Consider the following 12,492-nt stretch of genomic DNA (forward strand, 5'->3'; position numbering starts at 1 on the left):
ACTCCTGGAACAATTTTGAGTTAGCCTAAGCATTGCCCAGCCATTCATAGGCAGCTTTGCATTCTCTATATACAAAGCTTCCTGTGATTGGCTGATGCGGAGATTGTGACATCTGCCCGCATCAACCAATTCAGTAGTTAAAAGTGAAACTAAAGCTGGAGATCAGCTTTACCAGGTCCACTTACCTGGACCAACTTTTTAAATTGGTCTGCCTGAAAGTTGCCTGTCCTGGCTCGTAAAAACCAATAGATGTGCCAGTCTTAAATATCCCAGCTTTAACAAAGCAAAGTTGAAGCAATGGCCATATCTTAGCTTTTAAATTCTAAACCCATCTGTGAAACAACTTCATACTGTTTTGTTTTTTTTCCAACATTAATACCCTTCTATCAAACACAAATGTTGATACAGTGGAATATTGTACCTCCCAAGCTGTCAAGATCCTCAAGAATTCTACCAAACCTATAACAAAAATGCCACAATTACAACCATATAAAAATAACACATACATCACACATACATACATCATACTGTATGTTCCATATGAGAAAAAAAAAAAAAAAGTTGTTCTGAGAGTCTTTAGAATTTAGCCACAAAAAAACTGACAGACATTCTAAAAGCAGATGGGTTGCAAAGGTTGTTCTTACCGGACACTGTTGTAAACATTAAGGTATTTTTCTCGTAGTTCTGGCTGGCTACCAAGTGGCAGCATAACCTCAGTGTAGCTGTCTTTCATTCTACGTGGTGGGAGGTCCTCTTGCCTCTTAGCCAGTAAAGACTGTAGAGCCTTTCTTTCCTCCATAGCCTGCACATGATCTCTATCAAAATACAGGAAATGTTATACAATATTTGTAATGGTTGGCAAATTTGCACCCAATATCCCGGCATACTAGAGAAAAGCACCTTACCGCCAGTTTGTAGAGACTCCAACTATTTCCCTAAGTTTATCACGCACTGAAAGAGAACCCAATAGTCACCATTACTATACAGTGAAAGAACAGGATAGAGAGGTAGTCAGGACAATGGCAACAGACAGAAGAGGAGACGCAGACTTTGAAAACTGCCACCATATAGCCTATTCTAATTTATTTAGCATTAGCAAAAAATTGGATTTTTGACTTACCGTAAAATCCATTTCACTGTTGTTCATTAACGGACAGCTCCTGATATTCTTAACCATTGGGTTTTACTGCCCCCTACAGAAGTAGGAAATTAGGGAGAAAAAAAAAAAAATGTCTGGCTACGCCTATGGGCAGTCCCAGTACTCACTCTCTGCTAAAGTAGGTACGTTTTGTTACAAGCAGTGTCAAAGAAAATACAACTCCACAGAGGGGTGGGTGCTGTGTCCATCAATGAACATTAGAGAAATGGATTTTACAGTAAGTCAGTCAAAAATCCCTTTTTCGCTTTCGTTCATTGACGGACACAGCTCCTGATATTCTTAACAATTGGTACGTCCCAAAGCAGTGTTAAACATGAGGTGTGGGAACAGCAAAAAATTTCCAAGGCTAAAAACAGTAGCCAAACAGGCAACAGGGGCTTAACCAAAACAACTGGAGCCCACCTGAAAAAAAAAAATACACTCTCAAAGAGGACCAAGTCCTCTAAACAACAGCCTGCAAAACCTTGTGTCCAAAAGAGGCATCTGCAGATGCCAACACATCCACTTTATAAAACTTTGTGAAAGTGTGCACCGACGACCAAGTGCTCGCCTTGCAAACCTGCGTCACTGACACCTGATGACGGAAGGCCCAGGATGCACTGAGCGCCCAAGTAGAGTACACCTTGATAGGGAAAGGAGAAACCTGACCCCAAATGGAATATGGCTGAATCACTGTCAGTCTGATCCATCTGAGAATGGTCGCAGAGGAAGCGGACAACCGTAAGCACAAATAGTGAATCTGACTTCCCAAAAGACTCCATAGCTGCCAGGTACACCCTAATTGCCCAAACCACATACAAGGCATGCAAGGCAATTTCCTTAGGATGTTTTGGCCTGGGACACAGGGAAGGCAACACAATATCTGCATTCAAATGGAAAATCAGACAACATTTGGAAGGATTGACGGATAGGGGCGAAAAACCACCATCTCTGAACCAAGTAAGGCGAACGACAGGATAACACCACCAGTCAACCCCACGTCTTCATTACCACCTTCCGAGACCGTGTAAACAAGGGAATCTCCCGAAAAATCTCAGCGGTAAAATTCTGGAGGACCAAAAGCACCAAATTGGAGGTCCCAAGGCAGCAACTGAGACCGCACTGGAGGAACCAAATGGCGAACACCCTGAAGAAAGGAATGCACCAGGGAGTGTGTGGCCAAGGGTCATTGAAAGAAGGCCACCAGAGCCGGCACATGGTCTTTGATGGTACTCAAACCCAATTTCTGTTCAACCCAACCCCCCCCCCCCCCCCCATGAAGGAAGGTCAAGATCCAAGCCACTGAGAAGGAGCGAGGATGAACCCCAAGGGACTCACACCTTGCAATGTACGTCTTCCATGTATAACAGTAGATCTTCCTAGAAGTAGATTTCCTAGCTTTTAACAGCGTTGGAATTCCTGAATCAGACCAACCCCTATCCTCCAGTACCTGGCTTTCAACAGCCAAGCCGTCAAAGCCAGCCACTAAAGCAGGGTGGAAGATTGGCCCTTGGGACAGCAGATCCTCCCTGAGAGGAAGCTTTCAAGGAATGTAGATGACCAGCCACACTAGATCGGCGTGCCAGGCCCAGCGAGGCAAGTCCAGGGCCACTAAGATGTTTCCTTCTGGCTCGATCCTGCTTCGAAGTCTTGGCAGAAGCTTGAGAGGAGGGAAGGTGTAAATCAGACAATACTGACCCCACGGGGCCACCAGCGCGTCTGTGGCATCCGCCAGGAGGATCCTGTGACCGTGCCACGAACCTCTGCACCTTTCTGTTGAGCCGAGACGCCAACAGATCCACCTCGGGGGTGCCCCACCGGAGACACAACTGATGAAACACCTCCAGGTGAAGAGACCATCCCTCCTGGTCCAACGCTTGCCGACTGAAGTAATCCGCCTGCCAGTTTTCCACTCCGGGAATGTGTACGGAATGTGTACGGTGGAAAGAGCTGGAATGAACATTCTGCCCACCTGAGAACTACTTCCCGAGTTGCCAGGACACTTCTTGTGCCCCCACTGCTGACTGACATAAGCCACGGCTATGCCACCTTGGAGATGATCCGTCCAATGTTCCAGGTACAGTCTGATCGCTCAGAGCTCCAGGATATTGATCGGTAGTCTGGACTCTTCCGGGGTTCAGACCCCCTGAGCAGAATTTCTGTCAAGAACACTTTCCCACCCCCACAGGCTGGCATCCGTGTTGACCACTGTCCTATACAAAGGGAGGAAAGATTTACCCTGTCGGAGCGCCGGAGAACAAAGCCACAAGATCAGGGACCCTTTTTCCCCCCCGGCTGGATTTTGTTGTCCAGAGACTGTGAAGTTTTGTCCCATTTAATCAGAATCTCCCTTGCAGGGATCTTGTATGGAACCGTGCAAACAGGACCACCTCTAATGTAGACACCATCAGGCCCAGCACTCACATTCAAGTCTGGAGGAATGACTATCTGCTGGACAGCAGGAGGCAAAATGCAGCCTGCAGTTTCTGGAGTTTGTGCAGAGGAAGGAGTACTCTGGCTAAGGTCGAGTCCAGAGTCAGACCCAGATAGTCTTGTTTCGTGGAAGGAACCAAGGAAGACTTCTGAAGATTCAGAATCAAGCCGAACTTCCTCAGGGTCCGGATGGGGATCTCCAGTTTTCCATTAGCGCAGTAGGAGACTCTGCTGATAGAAGAGGGTAGTCCAAAACAAAAGGTCCTAAACCTTTTACATATAGTTAACAAGACCCAAACTCCATGTATCTTACTCGGCACCGACGCTGAAAAAGCCTTTGATAAAGTGCGATGGGACTTTATGTTCGCAGTGCTTCGACGTGTAGGTATGTAGGTAAGTATTTCACAATCACGAATAGGACAAGACAGGGATGTCCCCTCTCGCCCTTGCTCTATCCCTAGAACCCTTCCTGTGCAGAATACGCTTAAACCCGGATAACTCAGGTGTCAGGGTTGGCCAAACCCAGCAGAAAATATCTGCATATGCGGATTACATGCGGTTTTCCCTCACAATATTGTCTCGTTGTCAAACCTTCTCCACAAATTTTTGACATATGGTGGGTGCTCTGTCCAATCTGAAAATCAATTTTACCAGATCCGAAGCTTTGGGGGTGGGCATATCAAACTCCCTCCTACAACATTTGCAATTAAATTCCAAATTAAAGTGGACAAGTTCCACGCTGAAATAACTTGGAACTTTTATTCCACCCAAAATCTCTCAAGTATTTGCATGCAATTTTCCCCCACTCCTAAAATCAGTCCTGGAAAAGTTACAGAGGTGGAGCAGAGGCTTCCATTTGTGGTTTGGTAGATGCAACATTATTAAAATATGTATACTTTGTAAGTTCTTATACCTCTTCCAAGCACTTCTAATATCCATTCTTCACCATTACTTCAGACAGATTGACACCCTACTAGTGAAATTCATTTGGGCTTCTAAACAGCCCAGACTAAGTAAAAAACTTCTAACTTTCAAGGACAGATGGGAGGACTGGCGGTTTCGGGCTTACAGAGGTACTCTCAGGCTATCCAGCTGGGAAGACTTATTGACTGGTGTCGACACACGGAATTGTTCTAGTCTGGGCCAGAGTTTCAAGCCCAATGCAAAGTACCCCTTAGCAGAGCCCCTTGGTGCCACCTGACACTGCCAGACTCTATATGGCACCACCCTCTTAATGGACACACAATTAAAACTTGCTTGAAATTGTTTGAGCAGTTCTCACCAATTCGGACGTGCTCACAATTGTTCCCTGTACTGGGAAATAACCAGTTCACCCCCGGATATCAACACAGGGTGTTCAAATCCTTGATGGAATCTTGTTGTTCAAGTCTCCCACTTCCTCACACCCTCGAGCTGGCCTACGATTGATGACCTAATGGATCCATCGGGCTTGTTCCGACTGGACTTCTGGAGGGCACTCCAACTTACACTCCAACTTAATCATTTTTTTAAACCTTTACCTCTCTCTTACCATCCTGATACAAAACTGACACCCTTTGAATGGCTTTGCTCCCAGAAGGGTACTTTAGCGCACACGCTGTGTAAACTTTACTCATTGCTGATTACACCAGTAGGGCGATCTCAACCTCCATACCTAGCTGAGTGGGAAAGGGACTTAAATTGTACCTTCTCCCCAGATCAGAAGGACCACATGATCCAGCCCACATTCACAACATCTATCTGTACAAAAACACACAAAGCCAATTTCAAGCTCCTAACAAGATGGTATCACACGCCGGTTAAATTGACCAAAAGTTTTCCCTGGGCTTACGGACCGCTGTTGGGAGATGTGGGAAGGACCGGGGGTCGCTTTTACATATTTTCTGGTCGTGCCCTAGGTTGAAGCAATTCAGGGAGCTAGTTTGTGACATTGCCCAGAGGTTTATAGACAACCCGCTTCCCAATGACCCTGCTCTCTTCCTCCTTCATGTCTCTAACATCCCAGCTCAGCATTACAAAAACTCTATTACCCACTTGCTAAACGCTGCCAAAATGTGCATTTCTCTTAAATGGAAAAGCTCCTGTGCACCAAGCATAGGCATGTGGCTCAAGAAGGTGGATGAGATTAATAAGCTGGAAAGCTTGGTTCTATCTGCTTGCCACCAATCTGATAAATACACCAGGAGATGGCATCAGTGGAACACTTTTGTCCTCTCTGGAGAAAGCAGATGCTTAATTACAGATGACGATTCTGGAATTAACGGAAATCATCGAGCCTAGAATCCGAGGCCCAGTTTAGGCCAGCCATCCCCCCCCCCCCTTCCCCTTCCTCCCTTTTCCTCTCTTTAAATATCTGTATGCTTATCTCTGTTCTTTATCTTTCCTTCTACATCCTACCTTGACTCTCCTCTATCTCTTAAGCCTTATAAATGAAACTTTAATTTGATATGCCCTTCTCACATAAAAGTCTGACCCAGTATCTCTTTTTTTTTCTGAATTGTTGGCAGTATTCAATTTCAGAACTGAAACACTTTCCTTCTCACATATTTATCTGCCATTATGTTTTATATTCTGACTTCTGATCTTTATAGACTGTAACTGTTGAAATACTTGGAAGTTTCCCTTTCAATTAAAAAAAAAAAAAACCAGGGCCAACACTTTCGTGAAGACCAAAGGGTAACGCCACAAACTGATAATGCACCTCTCCCACGGCAAAGCAGGGGAAGTGCTGGTGACCGACACATATTGGAATGTGAAGGTAAGCATCCTTGATGTCGATGGAGGCAAGAAAATCCCCCTGAGGCAGGGAAGCCACCACCATGCGAACACACTCCATTCTGAACTTCTGCACCTGCACAAGCAGTTCAGCACCTTGAGATCCAGAACTGGATGCACCTTGCCCTCCTTTCTGGGGACTGTACATAGGTTTGAGTAAAACCCAAAGTCGGACCTGGGACAATCACCCCTTGAAGTAAACGGTCTTGCACCGCCACAAAGAGCCTATAAGCAGACCGGGGACAGTCTGGAAGGAAAGAACCTTTCCAGAGAGTAAGAATGAAACTTGATCTTGTAGCCAAACCGTAACACTTAGTGGACCCAGTTGTCTTGTACCGGGGAAGTCCACGGGTCCGGGAACCAACGAAGACATCCCCCCACCCCAGATACAGGTAAGGACGCACCGTCAAGCTGAAGGGTCCTTGTCTTCGGGTCTGGAGAAGCCCACTCTTGACTTGCCAGCCCATCGCCCAAAAGCTAACTCCACCTGGGACACAAAGGACTCCAGGACTGCCGTCAGAGCGTCAATGGATGATTGGGGCCCGAAGGACCCCATGGCCTCAGAGAGGGGATCAGGTGGGGAGATGTGCTCTAAAAAAGACTCCATGAGTAACCAGAAGGACCCCACAAAAAAGTGTAACGCACTACTAAGGGACACCTCCATCGCTCTGGCAGCACACCCGGTTGCCAGTCACAGAGTCCCAATCAATCCTCAGCAGAGAGGGAGAGGACCCCAGACTCACCACCCCACAGAAACCAGGCACCACAGCTACCAGGAGAATCTGCACTGCACGTACGGTGATCTGGAAAGGAAAGGATCCAGAAGTCAGCACCAGGGGATAAGGAGGGGCTCCCACCGCTGAAATCGCCGCCTATAGGGCTCCACTGTTTCTGCCGTTGCTGTTTTCTATGGAAAAACCACTGCATAATGGCCGCCGGACTACACAAATATGGCCACTGTGCACTAACTGTAGCACAAAGGCTACGAGAAAATGGCAGCCCCACGAGGCTCCCAGGGACCAAGGAGGATCCCTAGTGCTCAGGACAGACACAGGCAGGACGGGAGGCCCTTGCAGGAGCCCCCACCAGGTACAACCCCCCCCCCCCGCACAGCCGATTGCCCAGCGCACCCCCTTGCCCCCTGCCCCCACCCTGGGAGGTGTACCAGACCACTCATACAGCCTCAGCATTAGTGGCCCGCGTCCACCCCAAAACCCTCCAGGAGGAGAGGGGGGGGGGGAAGCTACTCACCATATCAGGAACAAGGCAGGCACCGCTCCAGACCGAACCCCTTGCCATCAAAATGGGGGATCTGTCCGCCAGGAGGAACACTGTGACTTGGGCCGAGACCCGGTCGTATGTGACCTTGTGAGGCGTTTAACTCGCAGGCCAGCCCCTGTCTGGTGGAGCTATATCGTTGCCGACCTAGCACAGTGTGGAGGTCTGCTCGTGCTCACTGGCCAGACTGGGGTGACCACTGGATCTAGATTATCCAGCCTGTTGCCCAATCCGTCTTGATTGTAGATCTCACAGGAAAAACCAGAAGAAAAAAAAAAGAAAAAGATTTTGCCAGACCAGAGATCCCAGCAAGGAACTAGGTCCTTACTCCTGACTAGGCAGAAAAAAAACTGAGTACCTATGGCAGGGAGAGGGAGTATACCCCCTGGGACTGCCCATAAGCATAGCCAGACTTTTTCTGCCTAATGTCCTACTATTGTAGGGGGCAGTATAACCCGATGGTTAAGAATATCCGGAGCTGTGTCAGTCAATGAACAAAAGAAAAAATTAATACATTTCAATGCGAATACCTAAACGCTAAATCTAAATAATGCATATTACAATCAAAAAATAAATAAACACTGACAGCTTCACACTGACAGCTCCTGAAAGCTGGGATTAGATAGAGAGTGGAAAGGTGTGTACTGCGTAAGTAAAATCTGATGTTTAGGGCACAGCTTGAACGGATCTCTGGAATCTCCCTGAATCTCCATAGGGACTTCAGATTGCTATAGCCTTGATACCTTGTAAAGCCAGTATTGGAATATCGAATTCATAGTGACTGGAGCATTCGGTAGGCATATTGGTGGAAAGGCCAAAGTAATTCAGACATTTTACTTATTTACAGCTCAAATGCCAGTGCATGAAATGCTTCTGTTGTCAGAACAACCTAAATTTCTAATAAATGCAAGCACCGCTCACCATGGGACAGGCATAAAAATATGACGAATCAGGGAATAATTTTGTTTTTAACCCTTGTTACCCTTTGAAAGTGATTTACAGCTATCATTCTGCCACCTACTTGATGGAGACGCCAGGACTGAACAAATCTCTGGTACTAGGTAACCAATGCTCCTTAAAAAGGACAGCTGGCTCCACATTTTTTGAGGTTTGCTCTAGTTGTCATTTGAGCCATAGGTATGCTTCAAAGCACTATTATAGTTGTTTATGCAATTTAGAGATGGGCTCAGGCGTGTTCAGGATCTTAGTCCCAACCCACCTGCCTGATCCCGCCATGAAGCCAACACTGCTAATCACAGGCAGTGAGACATTTCCCAGTCCGCATCTGCACAGACCAGGAAATTTCCCACTGCCTGATTAGCCGTGTGCAGTGTCGGCTTCCTGGCGGAATCGGGCAGGTGGGTTGGGACTAGGATCCCGAACTCCTCTGAGCCCATCTCTATTAGGCGTTTTTAAAAGCATCATCTTGCATGAAAACCTTTGCGCTCTATGCTTACAGAGATCTTCTTGTACACTACAATTTGCTCCATCTGTAATCATTCCCAGCACTATAAACTGCACAGCCTTTTCCATGGGGGGCAAAGATATTATGTGAAATACAATTAGGCCCCTTTCACATGGGGCAGATTTCACTACTATCAGCAGGGGATCATATAAGAGCTCTCCTGCGGCTTGGAGCAGGGCAGGTGAATAACTCTGTGCCCGCTTAGTTTCTGAGCCCACTCTGCAATTTGGGCAGTCGGGAGTAAACGAACTCCACCGCCTGTTTACTCACGACTACCTTGCGATCCGATCTATCTAAAATGGAAGAGTATGGATCCCCTTAGTGGACCTGATGGAACCTGGTGGTAGGAGAGTGTAAACGAAAACAAGTCCATTTACACCCACCTGTCCATAGGGATGAATCGACCTTCTAAGACTCCGTTCACACTGAGGCAACCTGTCAGGCGACCTGGTCACCTGACAAGTCGCCTGCCATAGAGTAGCTGTGGACCCGTTCTAATAGGAGCGACACAAGTCGCTCCGACTTAAAAAAAGGGTCCGGAGCTTCTTTGGGGCGACCTGGAGCGACCTGCATTGACTTCAATGGATTTGAAGTCCGTGCCGGCCGCTCCGAGGTCGCGGTGCGAGCTGCGCACCGCAACCTGTGAGGTCGCCCTGGCAAGTAGCGTCGCCCCAGTGTGAACGGGGTCTTAAAGGAACCTTATTATTACTTTTGTCTATAAAGTGATACAAAAGTAACTAAACATAATAATAATAAAAAGCAACTTAGAAGCCAAAAAAAACAAGTTAAGATAGAAACAAATAAGGTGCAAATAAGGTGCATGCGTGAGTGGATTGATGGTGCATGCAACAATGCATTTTGCTGGCTGGATTTTTCCAAAGGTTCATTATTTAGTGCAGGCATGTTCAAACACTGTTATTTAAATCAATATGTTGTAGTTAAAGGAGGGCAAGCTCGTTAAATTTCTATATTCAAGATTACAATTAAAAGCTGAATTCCAGGAATTCAGATCCTTTGTAAAAAGTGAAGGCAGACTATGAGTTAGATCCAAGGAGGTGCACGATATCTCCTGAATGTATCTATAATAATATTATCTGACAGGTTTATTATACTACTCACGGAACACAGTTTTCAATGTAGTTCCAGGAGTCCAACACAGATCTTTCAGGTCTCAGCATCTTCAACAGTAGATTTGCTGCAACTGCCATGCCTGCTTCTCCCCTCCTGCCCAATCGCAGAAGCCTTTGTAACATGTGAACTCATTTGCAAAATTCAAAGGCTTTTGTGAATGAGCAGCAGAAGGGAGAGGATAATATAGCTGCTCTGTATGCTTCTCTGCCCTCTTTCACAGCCGCAAGGGTCTTTAAGTATCCTCTGGCAGAGCCATAAGCTTGTCAGATATTAACAATAGATACAAGTTCATTAAATGAGGGTCAGTGATTGCAGCGCTGCTATGAAATAAAACTGACCCTCATTCACCAAAGCACTAGCACTTTTCTTGCAGCAGGCAGCTAATTACAAACACTCATTTTATTGTTATCCCACACCCCATAAGCGCGAGGTCCACAGTCTTAACAAGTTCATTAAATGTCTTGCCCCTCCTTGGACTTAACTCATAGTGTGCTTTAACTTTTTACAAAGTGGCAGAATTCTTGAAATTCAGCTTCAAGTTAGGCGATATTTGCCTGTTTTGTTGTAGATTGCACACTGAGCCACAGTAAATACAATCCTCGAGCATTTAATAATAGCAAACCAAGATTTAAGTACAATATTTTATGCTAGCCAATAACACTGTTCGTTTAGAACACAAACCAGCTGGTTTACCTATGCATGGAAACAAATCAAACTGAGCAATGTACAATGCATATGGGATTCAGACTGTGTGAATGTTAATGCAAATAGATGTAAATAGCTTGATGCTCTGACAGATGGACTTCTTTTTTTTTTCTAAGTGTGAACACAGTCCTCCACTATTACAAATTATGCAGCTAAGGGAGATAAAAAGGGTCAGCACACCTGAAGTGCAATTATCGAGCCCAACACTGGGAGTATCACCTTCGTTATCATGGCCACTACACGCCAGGTAAGTATGATTTTCTATTTTTTTTTTCCCCTTATCAAATGGAGAACAGGCAGGAAACCCGATTAAGTCCTGGAATCACCCAGGGGAACAAAACCAAATACATGGATGGGTAACACCTTCATTGCCAACACATGATCAACACAATAAATCATTTCAAAGAAATTGGTTTGTAAGAATTTTTTTTTTTTTTTTTAGAAACCACAAAAAGGTAACGTGATTTTTTTTTCCCTTTACATATAAAATGAATTGTATGAATTTAGGGTAAAGTGCGCAATCAACCATCATTCATTGTGTTTATTTAATAATACATTAAAATGTGCTTGGTAAGCACGTTAAAAAGCTTCCATAATCCATAGCCACAGCAAAATGCACAGGAGGCAAGAGGCTTAAAGCAAAGTGAGTGCTATAAAAATGCTTTGAGTTACCACACACCATTATTCACATGGACAGGTATGCATCCTACAAGGGAAAACAAACATTTACACAGGCAAGGTACAATTGAGACAACATAAAATGTGAATACCTACAAAGCACGCACCTATGTATCGGTGGTGCAAATCAAGCCATCTGCCTCATGAAATTACATGTGATGACTTTGATGAAGTCCCCATCATTTGCAACTTTCTGTTTTTCAGATATGATGCTTTATACACCTTGCCTATTAAAAAAGGTACACAGGTACACATGCCACCTGGATAAAGTTATCCAATCCAACAGCAAAGGAACATAAAGCCTCTTTCTCATGGGCAGCCGGGGGTGGTAAAAACAGGTGGTTAAGCTGTAAATTTAACATAGCAAATTGACAGGCGACACTGCCTGTCAAACTAAACCATTCAAGTCAAATGGGGCCGTGCTGCAACCATGAGCCAAATTCTTTGAACCCGATTAAATGACTTTCTAGTTTGTAATTCGGGGCTGCATCCACTTAGCTACAACATCCCCTTTTCTACTGGTTATGGGTACAGGGGAGATTAGGACGAGTTTGCTAGTGCATGTCGACTACTCCCAATTCTATGACTCCACAGGGACTTTGTAATATAACATAAAGTACTACAGGACTTTTGTTTTTTGTTTTTTTCAAACTTTGATAACTTAAGTGACAAGTTTGCTTTAAAAAGAAATCTATAGGAAGGTGGTTTGGAGGCTGCCGTTGCGGACGTCTCCTTCTCAAAAAATAGGTCCTCGGCTGCCATGGTAAATGACAACTCCAAGAGATATTTAATTCCTTTAATTTTACCTGGTGATCTGGCCAGTAATACACCTCCTGTTTTAGGGTGTCTCCATTCTCTATGGAGGAACAATAGGCACACCTTTGGGCAG

General features: G+C 45.4%; 1 protein-coding gene across 2 annotated transcripts in view; it reads right to left on the reverse strand.

Annotated features, from left to right (window-relative positions):
- Positions 1 to 12,492, reverse strand: part of ACOT9 (acyl-CoA thioesterase 9) — a 67,125-nt gene that overhangs the window by 38,012 nt on the left and 16,621 nt on the right. Inside the window, exons 3-6 of one of the 2 annotated variants that reach the window (XM_082245925.1) lie at positions 11,605 to 11,631; positions 906 to 951; positions 645 to 815; positions 422 to 459 (exon numbers count right to left, since the gene is read on the reverse strand). In XM_082245925.1, coding sequence (XP_082102051.1) covers positions 422 to 459; positions 645 to 815; positions 906 to 951; positions 11,605 to 11,631 — 282 coding nt within the window. The remainder of the gene's footprint in view (positions 1 to 421; positions 460 to 644; positions 816 to 905; positions 952 to 11,604; positions 11,632 to 12,492) is intronic. The other variant, XM_082245926.1, reaches the window with a different exon arrangement.

This window comes from Pelophylax lessonae (genome assembly GCF_965119305.1).
Source record: "Pelophylax lessonae genome assembly, chromosome: 2".
In the NCBI taxonomy this organism is placed as follows: Eukaryota; Metazoa; Chordata; class Amphibia; order Anura; family Ranidae; genus Pelophylax; species Pelophylax lessonae.